The 15,382-nt window shown below is 36.5% G+C and overlaps 1 protein-coding gene across 2 annotated transcripts in view; it reads left to right on the forward strand.

Moving 5' to 3' along the window:
• Positions 1-14,562, forward strand: part of BICC1 (BicC family RNA binding protein 1) — a 115,560-nt gene extending 100,998 nt beyond the window's left edge. For both annotated transcript variants that reach the window (XM_075505273.1, XM_075505274.1), the window contains 7 exons: positions 254-416; positions 1,794-1,833; positions 2,508-2,662; positions 5,019-5,175; positions 7,712-7,872; positions 10,143-10,242; positions 11,752-14,562. In XM_075505273.1, the coding sequence (XP_075361388.1) occupies positions 254-416; positions 1,794-1,833; positions 2,508-2,662; positions 5,019-5,175; positions 7,712-7,872; positions 10,143-10,242; positions 11,752-11,882 (907 nt within the window). In that variant the 3' untranslated portion in view covers positions 11,883-14,562. The remainder of the gene's footprint in view (positions 1-253; positions 417-1,793; positions 1,834-2,507; positions 2,663-5,018; positions 5,176-7,711; positions 7,873-10,142; positions 10,243-11,751) is intronic.
• The last annotated feature ends 820 nt before the right edge of the window (positions 14,563-15,382 follow it).

Raw genomic sequence — 15,382 nt, forward strand, 5'->3', positions numbered from 1 at the left:
ACTATGCCTCATACTTGGTAATATAGGAAGCAGCAATACATGCTTTGTTTCACTGGCAGAGAAACAGGTAAAGGAAAGCTGAGACTTTGGAAATATTGCTAAAAACGCTGAGCTGTTTTGTGTACTAGCATTTCTTGAATTTTGCTGCCGAACTTCTCAGGGTAAAGCTCAATTACCAAAATTGCATTGAATATTCACTGCTTGTGAAAAAAAAAAAAGACGACTGGAGTTAATACTGACTTTGCTCCCACAGTACTGCAGAGAGGCTGCTCTCAGATGCAGAGTTAAGTGCTTCTGAAAGTCCTGTGGCTGATAAAAAGGCTCCTGGAAGTGAAAGGGCAGCAGAGCGAGCAGCAGCTGCCCAGAACTCTGAAAGAGCACGTCTAGCTCCACAGCCATCATATGTAAATATGCAGGTATGTTTCCCTGAATAAACCCAAATCTAGTGCAAAACTTGATAATTGCAAAGTGAAATTACCACGGCATGCAAGGTGACTGGTGACCAGCAGACTGACTTGCCATTACCATTTCAGTAAAAGCATTTCCCCCCCAGCAAAGTCGTTAACTCTTTCAACTAAAGAGTGGGTTGCCAACTAAGTCTTGAAGCCCTTATGCTTCTGTTGAATAAGAAAAATTTCAGAATAAATTCCATGGCTGTATTAGTCTACACAGCATCATTTCTGTGTGGAAAACAAACAAACAAAAAAAAAAACTTTATCGTTGCTTTGAGAAGAGAGAATTACATATACAAAAGACACTTTACAACTTTTCATAAGCAGTGTCAACACCATCTTTTTTCTATAGCTTCAGGTTCATATACAGGGGGATATACTGGAGTAACTAAGTGGTTTTGCTTTACAAATATTGATTTGTACATATACTCCTTTTTTTTCTTGTACTATTCCTACTTGGTTAACTACAGCTTACTACTGTACTATAAACTACTTGATGTTATTGCAAATCTCCCCAAAGAGAGATACTCCTTTGACTGTTTGTCAAGCTGTAGTAACAGAGTAGTTTTCAGTATAGATGTATCAGCGTGGGAATTAGAGTAGTGGAACAAGATTAAGGTTAGTGTTTTGCAGCCCTTTTCCTTATCAGAGCTCTAGTTATTCAAGTAGTGAATTTAACACCTCAGGCTAAATACTGCATTTTTGTAGTTTTATGAGTATGTTTAGATTTGCTAATCTGTAATTCAAAGAAGTGTAACTTGTTTAACCAGGGGTATTTAAACTTCAACTCTTCCATTGTTGTAGGTAGTCCAAATACAAAGGTGGGTTTTTTTAATTCTCTCAAAACTTAGGTTCTTTTCTTTTCAGAAGATGAGTGCATGGAGAAGAACTAAACTTGAAAGAAGATTATTAAGAATAACTGTGCTGCCTAGATTTGCTGTTTAAGTTGTATATTATCTTTTTTTGTACTGTTGAGGAATGTTTTAAATGCTAAGAACAGACGACTAAGGAAGAGAAACTATGCCTGAAAAAATGTCTTATTTAAAAAAAAAAAAAGTTAAAGAAAAATTTTGCCTAAACAGTTTGTAAATACTGCTGCAGCCTCACACACGTGGATATCAGATAGTTATTTACAATCTTTGTTACCTATGTTTGAGTGAATGCTTTAAGTAACTAAGGTTCTAACTGGACTACTGTCAAATTATTGTGCAGTACTTCAGGTTTCTCCTAGATGTATTCACTGGCCACTTTCAAAACCTTTGTTTTTACAAAGAGCTGAGTATTGGAATGATGTTTTGTTAGAATAGCAATTAAGTTATCTTCTGCATGTTTAATTTTTAGGCATTTGACTATGAGCAGAAGAAGCTGTTAGCAACCAAAGGTATGTGGATAAACAGTGACTTCTGAAAAGTTTGTTAGTACATGGCTGAAATAATTTTCTGAAGTTTCAGTTCTGTAATTTGATTTTTTTAATCCAATTTAAAGCTGATAGTGAAAAGTTTGTATATGAGTTTTCATGTTCCAAAAATTTCTTAATACCGACATAGTATAAAATGCAGTATAAACAACTTGCAGATGGGATGTTCTCTGTGTGAGTATATCCATATGCAAATGATCCATGTTGTTTTCAGAGACCTCACAGCTGTAATACTTGATTTTATTTGGATGCAAATTAAACTTTAAGATGTTTGTCATATTGGCAAAGTTGCTCCTTATTTCAGAGATAAATTAAGTTACAAAATCGATAAGGGACTTAACCATATCTTTCACCCTGTCTAAAATAAACCAAAAACCCCCACACCAGAAGAAATCCAGAAACCTTTTTGAAACAAATATGATTCTTTTGGCTTCCTTGCAGCCCTCTGGGGTCTAACTATCTTCTGACAGAGTAAATTGCCTTAAGGAAGGGTAGGATTCAAGCTGTGTAGCAAGTGGAGGCATTTAGAATTTACCATTTGGTAGGCTGAAGTCTATTAGCATACGTGACTTCAGGGTTATCATCTCAGTACCTTTACTAAGGTTGAGATTTACTAATTTGTCTCTGTATTTTTTCAGCGATGTTAAAGAAGCCAGTTGTAACGGAAGTGAGAACTCCAACAAATACGTGGAGTGGTTTGGGGTTCTCTAAATCTATGCCTGCAGAAACTATCAAGGAACTAAGAAGAGCGAATCATGTATCGTACAAGCCATCTATGACAACTACATATGAGGTATAAAAAAACATGCTGTAATGGAAACTTTATTTCTAGTGAATGATAAGGTTGTTTCTCTTGAGAAATGTCTATACCTTTTATAAAAGAAGTCTTGCAGATAAGATTTTTAGCTTTCCTCTTAGGGTTCTGAATATTTTTTTATTGTGAAAAATGTTTCTTACATAAATATTAAGGCATATGGAATACATTCATCCCAACACACAAAATTATATTCACTTTATAAATCTTACTCTAGCTTTATAGAAATCTGCTCATGAAAATATTTGTTTAAAACTTAAAACAACTTATGGGACCAAATGTCTCAATAGTTGTAGACAAGTGATAGAAATTTTGTAACCTAATTAAAACAATGTGTATATAACAGATAAACTATATAATGTGAATCAGTGCATGGTGGAGCAAAATGTTAGAACAAGAAATGGCTGCAGTTCATCTCCTCTTCTGTTGACAAAGCTGTAGAAATGGAAGAGCTTGCTCTATTTGCGCTATTCACTGGGCCCAGAAATATCGCAGGGAGAAGGCAGCCGTAGGGTCCAGCAAGTCTCTTCAGAGTCCCACCATGGGAACCTTGCAGGGAATTTATGCTCCTTTCTTTTCAAAGGCGTTCTGAAGTTGCTTTTTAGTATGTTTCCTTGCTGTAATTTTTCCCAACTTCCATAGACACCCGTTTTTCTTTATTTCTGTCCTACTTATATAAAATGTAAATCGTATGTTTCTTCAGGACTGGGATTTCATACAGCTTTTCTCTAGGATATACCTATCTTTTAATGCAAAAGAAACATTCGGCTATGGTAAAAATGTGCCTTGGTGTTCCCCATTTGACATGTGAACTTTTTGTGTCATTTAGCTACGTGTAATAGGTTTGGATAAAGGTAATGAGCTTGCACTAGTAACCAGGGAGAGAGAAAAAGCTATGGCCAAAATCTGTGAATTGTTTTTACATGCTTTTCTATACCGATTGAGCTGGGGTAGGGTTTTCCCCCAAACCATGAACTACTGCTAAAAGTCTCTAAGCAGGCATGTCATTCTAACCAAGAACACTGTATCTTAGTCACTCAGAGTCTGCCCATGTGCAAACCACAGGCTTAGCTCTTTCCAGTGAAATGATAGCATGTTAGGACTCCTGTTTCTATTGTTTGGTATGAGCTATTGTGGAAACATCTGGGGAAGCTAAAAAACTTGGATTCCTTGTATCCTTCTATTTAGCGGTCTTCAACATCATTGGTATTGGAGGCAATACCGCCACACTTCCTCTGTACACATGCACGTTTGAGTCATGTGCTGAAGTCTTTGAACAGACATAGTAGTGGTATTATAGTCTAATGTCTGGGAAGTTAATTTGTAAAATAAGCTCACCAAACTTTCATCTTCACTATGATGTTTTACTGTGCATTCAGTTTTCCAGAAACATTGGATGACATCTTTTTACTTCACAACTCTTAGCCATCACTATGATCTAACATAATGTGGAGGCCCTGTCTCTTCTTGCTTTTCTGTAAGACCTGAAGCCAATTCCTGCCTTTCGTCATTTGTTGAGTCATTCTAACCATAGATCACACCTTCCCGATTTTGCCCAGGACAAGGAGCTTTTGCCTCTTTTTTCCTCAGTGGTGTCAATTTTCCTGAATAGTAGACCAGATTGCTGCCTCCTAAGTTATGCTTTTCAATTGGAATTTGATGCATGTGTATAAAATTAAATTGTTCATCTGGTTCCACAATTTTTAGTTCATGTAAGTGTGTGGTATCAATAATGTCCGTCTTTTCTGAGGTACATCCCCACCAATTCCACAGCTAACTGTAGCTTTCAGAGAATACTGTTGCCTTATGTTGGAACATACTGACCCACAGTGATGAGAGTTGGTAATTAGTACTTCAAAGGAATATGAAAATCTATTTAAAAAAAAAAAAAATTTGCGAATTCACAAACCATTGCAGAATTTTTGTTGTTGTATTGTATACCGTATTGTGTACTTGATCCACTTACCTTCAGGTAGATGTTCTGTTATATTCTCTTCCCCATGAAGGGATATAGTTGATACACTGCTTTGTCTAGAATTTGTGTGGGGAATTTGATACCGTGGAATGTTTTGGAAACAAACTTAAAAATTCAGAGCAATTTATTTTGAAGCATGGTCTTAAAATAACTTCTGCTTAAAATCTGTAAACTGCATGTTTTAAGCACACCTGCTGTTTTTGTGTCCGGTTTGCAATTATTTGACTATTGATCAACTGCCAAAAGAATGTTTGCAAGCATTAAAAGCTGGGGATTTTTAACTGAGCTGCTTCAAAGAAAACATCTGAGTCACAATGAAACTTCTGTTTTCTGCCCAAATTTTCTTTTTTTGATTTGCAGGGTTCATCGATGTCTCTCTCACGGTCCAATAGTCGGGAGCACCTGGGAAGTGGCAGTGAATCTGATAACTGGAGAGACCGTAATGGGCTTGGACCCACAGCTCATAATGAATTTGTCTCCTCAATTGGCAGCCCCAAACGGAAACAAAATAAATCAGGTTAATAATTTTAAGATCTGATTTTTTAAAAAAATTCATATTGATATCAACAAATATTTATTTTAATATAAATGTTTCCTGACATCGCTAGGGATTTAAATTACCAGCATCTGTAAAGTAAACTTATTTTACAAATTGAAAAGTGAAAGCATGTGCAAGATTGTGTAACATGATATACAAATAATGGTACAAAAGGAAAACATTTAAGGAAATCTTTTAAATGAAAGACATTCTTGCTGGAAGGTCTTTGCTGTCTTGGAAGGGGTTTTTCAAGGTGTACTGGAAACAGATCTATATAAAAGCTTATTTCTAGACTACTATTGTTCTGCTCTGTTATCGATGCAACAACAACAGCCAGGTCTTTACTGGGATATTTGCTCACTGGTGGAGAAGTCATAACCTGTGCTGATCTTGAATTTTAAAGCATGATTCTCTTTATGGTGATAAAATAAGACTGTCCATATGTTTGGCATGGCCTAGCACATGATTTTAAACACTGGTTTCTGTGGATACAGTCTGTAAATTTTGTAATTACTTTTTAAACAATGTTTGAAACTTACAAATTAAAATTTTACTTCAGTTGAACTCTTTGAAATTTAACTTAATGTTTTTTTAATAACTTAATACATGCCTTTCTGAAAGAGTGAAAAATGGAGGTAGAGAATACTGGTCCTTACTAACTAACTGCATTATGGGGAAATAACTACTATGGCTGGTTTTACTTTTTTATTGCATTTTTCTTATAAAGGTGAATAAAACCTAAATCCCAGATTAACTGCAAAGTACACAGATAGTAAAAGTTGGACATCCTGAGAAAGGATAGCTTCAATTAGAAAATATTCATGGTTGGTATACTTGTAATTATTTATCATTTTAAAAAGCACTTTAGTTCAGCTATGAATGGCTGCATACCATATTCTAAGTACTCACAGAACAAAAGAGATGAAAAGTTTATCTTTGAAATCAAGCCATTGACGTTTCCAAGTTGTTTGGACAGAAATGGAAGCTCTAGGTTAATCAAAATAAATAAGGATTAAAAATGTATTTACATATGCATTAGAAGAAAATTAGAAACATGAGTACACTGGCGGTGGGGGAAACTGTTCTATAGCAGCTGTAGCTTTCCCAGAGCATGAAATGTGTGGAGGAGGGACGAAAGAAATAGTTATGAGTTGGCTGGACAAAGGTATTTACCTGAATGTATAGGTGCCAGAGTACTAAAATATGAGTCTTCATTAACACAATTGCATAGTAGTGTTGAATTTCTTCTTTGTTTTTAAGATAATGCTTCCTGACTGCACCAGTGAGAAGTATTTCCTAATACTCAGTTTTTGATACACGACCTTGCATCATCTGCCCTGAGTGTAGGATCATGAATTTCTGTTTGGGTGTTTTTAGTGTTATCTTACTCTGATAGTGAAGAAATTGAGGCACCACCTTTTAAAGTCTAAAAGATCAACTTAGTTATTGCTTTGTTTGTCAAACTTAATGCTCACGTTTTCAACACTGAACACTTTACTGTATTTTAAAACTCTTTTCCAAAATGGAACTGAGGTTGATAGAAATTTTCCAAACTCTGTAAATCCAATCCCAAATGCTTCTAACTGTGCACGGAAAATAAGAAATGTAACATAGCCAGTTGTGAAAAATGATGTTTTTCACATCCTCTTGGCATTCTATAGTGGAGGCCATAGCATAAGTCTCTGGGGCAATCTTAGTTTTACTCACCTGGGAAAGTATCCTTTACCTGCTGCAAGCCTCTTCTGCATTCACTGTTATTCTTTCCTGTGTCTGTAACAAGGGAGGGAGTGCTCACAATGGCCCCATTTACACAAATGCCTGATGCACTCCCTGGGAGCTATCCTGTTCTTACGCAGCATGAGGAAAAATAATTATGAACTATGGGATTACATACTATCAGTATGCACACACAGAGGAAAGGGATTGCACAGCTAAATCTGTTTTCTTGGGTTTTTTAAGAACCTCACCATGGAAATGTTTTTTTAAAGATATACCTTTTAGGAATGTAATTTAAAATTGTATAGGGAGCGTATTTCCAGTTTTTGTCTTTTATAAAACTATTGCATTTATTTTTGTCTGTATTATGCTAAAATAATAGCTAAATCATGTGGCTTTACCTTTACCGGGAATTGCTCCAGACCAAAAAGGGCTGGTTGCATTTGTGTGCAATGGTGTTTTTCAAAATATTCACTGGAGAAAAGAGGAGAGGACTCAAGAGGAGGAAGAGCAACAGGGTCTTGCAGCTCTTTCCCCTGTATGAGTTCCTGACTTGTATCCATGTGACAGTTCACATAACACGATTTTATTCTTTCTGTAGAAGACAAACACTGGAACTTAATTAACAAAAAATTTGCTTTATGCTGGTCATTCTCTCAGACCACTGAGAGGCTTTTTTCTGAATAATAAAGATTTCAATACTTTGTTAATTTAATGATCTAATTGAATACAATGTTGATATGACAGACAATTGTGCATTTCTGTGATGTGACTAAAAAGTGCACTTCTTTCTTTTCAGCTGAACACTATCTTAGTAGCAGTAATTACATGGACTGCATTTCCTCGCTGACAGGAAGCAATGGCTGTAACCTGAACAGTTTGTTTAAGGGATCTGATCTGCCTGAGCTGTTCAGCAAACTTGGTTTGGGCAAATACACAGATGTTTTCCAACAGCAAGAGGTTAGTATTCTTTTGAAAGACACCTTTGTATTTGTAGCATGTTTTCCACCAGTAGTTGCTCTGTCTTTTGACAAAAGCCACTAAGAAGTCTTACTTTGACAGGATTTTTGTGAGCTGTTCTTTCAAAGCTGTATCATACGTCTTTAAATTTCCAGATAGGCAGCCTGGACATGAGGACTATTTTGTCCTGCACCTTTGATTTATACTTAATGAAGAATTAAACTAGGGTTCGTTTGTTTGGGGTTTTTTCCCTTCATTCAAGGAAGTTTAAACCTTGGCTCCTACTTGTAAACTAGGATGCTAACTAGAATTTAATAGCTTTTGGTCAACTTCATTTATAGGTTACAGAAATGCAGTCTGCATTCAGTAGTAATGTCCTGTCTCGGCTGATGCTGGGGTCACATTCATTCATGCCTCACCTCTTCCCCTGTGTGCCAGTTAACTTCCTTTGATCCCCTCCCAACAGGGAGATATGGTCAGTCATCTCTGTGAGCTTTCTACCTTCGTACCAACTAATCTCAGTTTAGTCCAAGTGGTATTATTTCATATCCATAGAATACTCCATAGGCAGAGTCAACTTGGTTATCTGCAGATAGCTTATTCTGGTGACAGATTTAACTGTGTCACAAAAGTACTGTGAGCCCAGCTGCAAGACTTACTGGCTTAGACAAAGAGCCCCTGAGCTTGTCCTGAAAGCACTATAGTTGCATGTGGGAAGTTGTATGTGTCACACCGCTGGAATTAGGTGTACTAGGGAGCAAAAAAGATGTCCATGTGGGTTGTGGCAGTACCTCATGTGGTACAGGGGAACAACCGCAGTTGGATTTGGGATCTTCCTGTGTTCTGGACCCATATGTCCACTTCGCATCTTTATCAGCAGTGAGGTCTGCACCAGTTGCTGGTCTCGGATTTGCACCTGCATGTCTTCTCCTAATACAGCACACAAAGTGGGTTTATGCAGATTGCCGTGTCATTAAGAGAACTGTGCCTGTGTTCATGAAGAACAAACTCCAAGAGGACTTTCCATTCATGTTGCACGAGTTGCCCTGGTGTGCCAATATTTAGCTTCAGATTTGCTTCCATGAGAGGAAAACAGCGCACACCAGGGGCATATTGAAGTGCATACTACGCTATTCCAAGGGTAGACATGAGGCAAATTTGTACCTTCTTTTGTGCACTAAGGCACTCATGTATATGCGCTCACAGAATTATCCCGAGTCCACTGAAGTGTATTGCTGCTGTCTCGGCCCAGGAGCAGCTGGATCTGCTGTGTTTCCTGCCAGCATTTCTTGTCTCTCTCTAATTGTGCTGCTTAAGTGCTGTGGGGGAATTTTATTCCTGTGCAGTACTGCACAAAACTGCTTAGGAACTGGCTGTACCTGAGCTAATGAACTCTTTTTGGATTGCAAAGCACTGGCAGGTGTGGGATAGACACCAGCATGGGTTTGCCTGCAGCTGGTCTGAAAGTGGCAAGGTCAATCCTCAGTCTGAATGAACAAATCCAGCTGTGCCTCAATTAATTCTGTGTATAGTTCCTCAGGTTTATCTCCTCTGTGCTCCCCTGCATGTTCCATAATACCTATAATATCCAGTCATTAATCCTTTCCTATTATCTTAGTCACTTCCCTAAAAAGGGGAGATGGCTGTGTTGGTTTCTAACACTAAAGATGGCTTTTGTTTGATAGGTGGGGTTTTGTTTTGGTTTTTCTTACCTCCAGTTGCTGATTAGGTGTGAGATGAGCCAAGTAGTTTGGCCAGAGTGAAGCTAAACAACTTTCCACTACACTTCTGTGAATTGTATTGGGAGCAAAAAAACCACAAAAAATACATGGTTGCACATGCTTTGGAATGCTATGAAATACTTGGCACTTTAATTCAAATGTGTCACCAGTAGTTGAGCAATCATCCTCTACTAACCTACTATAGTCTGAAGCACTTACCATATCTACAGACATACATACCTGGCTATTCCCTAGTACCTTGTAGCAATTGTGATAAATACTCAAAATCTCAAGAGTCACAAATAAATAAGATTAATTGATCTTCTGTGCTTTTCTAAAATTACTTGCTTTTTAGTTTCTCTTTATCTGTCAGAAATGCACAGTAGCAAATTGAGCAACTGTGTGAAGAAGCTATTGGAAAGCAATGATTGCTGTTTAGATGCAAAGAACAGGCTGGCAGAGTAGCTGTAAAATGCAGTAGGAAAAAAAACTGTGAAGCTATTCTGAACCACATTTATGGCATAATTTTCCTATTTGTTTTTACTCTAGATTGATCTGCAGACATTCCTTACTCTTACTGATCAAGATTTGAAAGAGTTGGGAATTACCACTTTTGGTGCCAGAAGGAAAATGCTGCTTGCAATCTCAGGTAAATAACACATTCTCACTTGTTGATTTTAAGTATTGTTTGTATTCTTCTCACTTGAATTGTGTGTTTATAGTTGACAAAGGATCTTGGAAAGACTGAAAAGTAAGAATCTAGTTGGCTGGCCCCTCATCAGAAGGCACTTAAAACCAGGCTTTATAGAGCTTTCACATTACTGAGTAAGATTTCAGTTGCATAGTCCTGTGTCCCCTTGTAAAGTTGGAGCCTGGTAGAAAGTTTGTTTCACAGCAGATTGTGAACTTCACTTTATGCCCCAAAACGGTGGGTCCTAGAAGCTCTGGGATTACAGGCTCTGTGGAGTTTGCATGGCACTACATACTGGTCAGAACTGGCGTTTTCAGGCTTTTGGTTCCCTGGCCTCCACTTTATTGATTAGCAGAACAATTGTCCTACTGGGAAAAACTGCCTGGTTTTGGGGGGGCTTTGGTTTTGGTTTGGTTTTTTGTTTGGGTTTTTTTTCCAAGGCCAGTTGTTTCTGCAAAATGTATAGGTTTGAAAAGAAACGTGTAACTCGTATTTGGAATTTTTCCAACCCACTTTAATTAAAAGGTTGTCTTGTACTCTACATGCAGAAAGACGAAGGTCAATCACAACTTCTTACAATGTGTTGTAGTATATAATGCCTAAATAGATTTTTTTTTTCCAATTGTAATAAATAGCATGAGATTTCATGTTACATTGTCTAGGCAATGAATCTGTATCAGAGGAAGTTTTCTTCAGATGCTTCATTGTAATGCTAGATCATTTTGAATGTTTTCTATGAATTTTAAATGGTGGCATAAAGAGGGTAAAAATGCAATGTACTTAGGTCAATAGCAGTCATGAAAATCTATGTAATCTCTCAGTGATTTGTATCTATCACGGAGTTTGTTTACAAGAATAGAGAAGTGGGGAAAGGAAAAACATTTTGGATGAGCATTTGCTAATACAAGCTTAGGGTGCATGTTTGGGAGGTGAGCGTCTGTTTTTTTTCTAACAATCCTTATTAAAATATTGCTTTAATGTTGTGTTTAAAATAAAGAATTGTGCACTGAGAGATGATCAAGTTGCTAATAAGCTTTTCTGTCATCTCAGTTTATATTGCATGATTGTTCTGCAGCTATATATTCTGTGTGCATGTACCATCAGGAAGACTGTACCTTCAGAAGCCTTTGAGTATTATAACAGAACCTTTTTAAAGTGTTTCAGCTATGTCAATTTGATCTACGTCAATATTGCAAGATATTATCTACTCCACACTGTATCGGTGCCAACTAAGAACTGCACCAAATAGATGCTTGCATCCCAAGCAGCCTCTTGAGTCTTAACCTGGCACTCTTACTATCCTGTTGAACTGTTAAATTGAACGAGTACCTCACAGGCATTCCCAGTTGATACTGTTCTGTCTAAAATATTTTGTTTGCTTACACAGAAGTTTTGCTTTTGATTTAGATCAAAATATTAAAATTAATTTCTGATGAGAGATTTGGGTTTTTTGTGTGACCTTTATAGAACTGAATAAAAACCGAAGAAAGCTCTTTGACCCATCAAACATACGTGCCTCATTCCTGGAAGGTGGAGCTAGTGGAAGACTGCCGCGTCAGTATCATTCGGACATTGCTAGTGTCAGCGGTCGCTGGTAGCAGTAAGTTGTGGCTCGAAGTCAGCTGTAAAGATGGACATGGCAATCCTGTGGACAGCCTTCACTGCACACCACCCTCTGCACTTTGGGAGTTTGGGTGTCAAGGACCAAAGCATTTTGTCTGCACAATACTGTGCCAAAAAAAAGAGAAAACACATTTTGTCTGTTGTCTTTCAAAACACCAAATGTGGGTTACGTTTTACTCATGTAGATTGGACAGAATTTGCAATAATAATAATATAGGGTTCTTTGTTTAGTATTTTATTACCTATAACTATAATGTATGCACTGAATTTTTACTTTGTTGAATGAAGGAAGAATGAAGAGCTGGGATGCCAGAGAGCATAGATTTTGGTTTTATCAAGATGGATTTTTCTGGTACTGCTTAAAATAATTATTGAGGTCTTTCTGCACTTTACATGTTCTGATTTCTTGTCCTGTGGAAATTTATTTCTCTTTCATTTCCCTATCAATTTTTATATTGGCACTAATCAAATTTTTTTCAGGTGTTCCTGCATTAAGTCACATCTCACTATAATGGTACTAGAAACTGGTTCTTATGCAGATTTTTCTCTCTCTCTGTCTCCCCAGCAGTTATCTGAAGAGATTGTTGCAAAAAATCAAGCCACTTGGTAGTGGACCAGTCCTGTTATGCTCTTATGAAGCAGTCTAATGCTGCTTGCAATAATACTCACTCACTGTAACAGATGCAATGAAAGACCAAAATGGACCTTGCAATATTAACCCTTTGCAGTCATCATATTTAACTGCTGCCCGTTATGCTAAAACTGTTTTTAATGGTTGTCTCAAAGCAAAGGGCTATTTTTAGTACCCTGCCATTAAAGGACACTTATTTATATCAGACTTTTATTTTTAGATTCTATACACCTACAATACATAACAGATTAAACTGATCTACTGCAGATTTATGGTAGAGAATGAAAGGCATTCATCAAACTAGAGCTCTGGGCTGTCAGTTTGATTAAACAGACAACTAATCTAATTTGACAAGACAGCACTGTTGCCATTTAATAAATGACGCATATTACTTACATGACTATGCATGCAGCAATTAAGTGACCTACATAAAATAGGTGTAATAGCATCTGTTTTGTTCAACCTAGATTTGTAATTGTCAGCTGCAGAAGTGTTTAAAACTCTGGAGATGAACTATTTCTGAAACAAGTTATGTTCAACAGAAAGAGTCCATATTATAAGTGGCTAGAGCTAACTATTGCATTCTTACACTGTGAAAGTCCAAATAATTTGGCAATATTATTCCTCTGTCTTTACAGATGTCTTGTTATGGGTTTATGAAGGGTTCTGATATAATGAAGGAATTCACGAAGTGCCTCTTTCTGCAATGCAATATGAAGTTTCCAAGCATTAATTTGTTGCAAAGCATTCCCATAAGAAGTATTGTGAATTACCTCTACTGTAATGTATTATTTATGTTCAGTGTACAAGCATTTTGAGATGGACATAAACCACTGTCAAGTGCTCTTAACAGAAGGCATTAGAATAACATTTACAGTAGTTGGTTTTTATGCAAAAATGGGTGAGAGATAGTTTTGACACTTTCCATGGATAATTCTTTCTTTTAAGGTGAGAATACAAAATGATGTATAGAGAAATTTGCACACACAAAGGGAATTTAAAGAAACTATTACTTGAGGGCATAGATGATCAAGCAATAATATAAAGTCTTGTTGTGGTTGGCAAAAAATAACTGCTCAGTACTCGTTTCAGCCATATCCACTTAATGGTGTGTAGCTGGGTGACTTCCCCTGTAGATCAAGTAGCAGTTAGCTTCCTCTGGTTTTAAAATTGTACTAGAGATCTGAATGGATAAAACTGCATCTTGTACACACACAGTTATTCACATCAGAGTTACTGTGCTCAAATGCCAAAAGTCAATATCCACATATCTATGAGATATTTGTGTGTATGTGTGTTACACGGGCAAGAGCAACTTCATGGAAACCCTTGTGGAAGCCACAATTTCTAATTCTAAAATGGTTTACACTTGTCCTTACTTCTAAGGATGTAGACAGTTCCATTCACATGAACTACTTATGTGCTTACAGATAAGCTGTCATTTAAACGTTTGCATTTGCAAGACCAGTGTTTGCAAATCAAATTGTATTCAGTCATGTTAATTTTATAAAATATTTTTAATTAAATAAATATTCAGCAACACTTTGTACAGAAGTTTCTGCAACCCCTTCTTGCTTACTTTGCCTAAACTTAAAAGCATCAAAAAACCTTTACACTCCTAGATTTTTAGTCTTTTGTAAGTACATACTATGTATCTAGACAGTACTATACTCAGAAACTGATTTTATTACAGATTAAGTTGATGTGGTTTTTTGCTGAGCAGTGCTTATATCATCTACACCAAAGTGAAGAATTTCCCATTAGCAACATTATTTTTCAATAGGGCTTCACACAAAAAAAGAACACACTGGAAGAAAAAAATTTCTCACTTATTTTGATTCCACAAAGGGAATATGACAGTACAGTGTACCGTATTGTTAGTGTTATATTATGCACAAATATTTGACTTGCTACATAAAAATGTTAGTTTTAAATCTGTGCCTTAATAGTGACCAGTTATCTGTAAATATAGAGCAGATACAGATTGTATTTTTGTGGGTTGTGTCCTTTTAGTGATTTTTTTTTTTAAATAAAAGATGAAATTAAAACATTAAAAATGGGAACTTTCAAAACTAATCAATGTTGCATAAAATAAATTTATATAACTCCCTTGTATTCTGATTGGTTAATGAAGTATTTTTTATATAGACCCAGTTCCAGGGATGCTTGCTTGTTAATAAAATATAAAAAGCAGTATTTGACATAATTGCAACATGTTTCTTTCACATGCTAATGCTCCGTGTGTTTTCCTGTTCTTTTTATATCACATACAGTGTGTTTGTATGGCTTCTAAATGAGAATGCTTTTTTTTTTTAGGTACCTCTCCTTAAAAATGAATATGAAAGGAGTTAAATTATCTTAGGTTCAATTCGTAGCAGGTTTTAATGGTTTGGCTTACAGGAGTTTTATTCTTTCTTTGGTCTTCCCATTTCAATGACTATATATGTTTTGGTGTGGTTAGCAGGACAGTTGTATGTACTCTTTCATGATGGTCATTATACTATCATTTCCAGTGTAGAAGTGGAAAAAAATAATAGGGATTCTTTATTTGGGATGCTGGCCACGCAACCAGTTTGAATCTAGCGAGAGGCATAGCTTTCACACTGAGGTAATATGTACATAATGTCACATCAGTATTGTCTGTTTGCTCGACGTACAAGTTTAATATTACTTACCTCACTCAGTGCATTCAGGCATTTCATTATTCCAGCCTAATGTGTTTTCTTTAACTATTTTATACACGCAGGTCTGCGCTTAAATTACAGTATTCCTAGCTCTCAGATCTTTAAAAATCTGTGAGTTATTTTTCTGAATACCTCCTGGGAATTGCAGATGTGGGAACAA

The sequence above is a fragment of the Mycteria americana genome, chromosome 6 (genome assembly GCF_035582795.1).
Source record: "Mycteria americana isolate JAX WOST 10 ecotype Jacksonville Zoo and Gardens chromosome 6, USCA_MyAme_1.0, whole genome shotgun sequence".
Taxonomy (NCBI): domain Eukaryota; kingdom Metazoa; phylum Chordata; class Aves; order Ciconiiformes; family Ciconiidae; genus Mycteria; species Mycteria americana.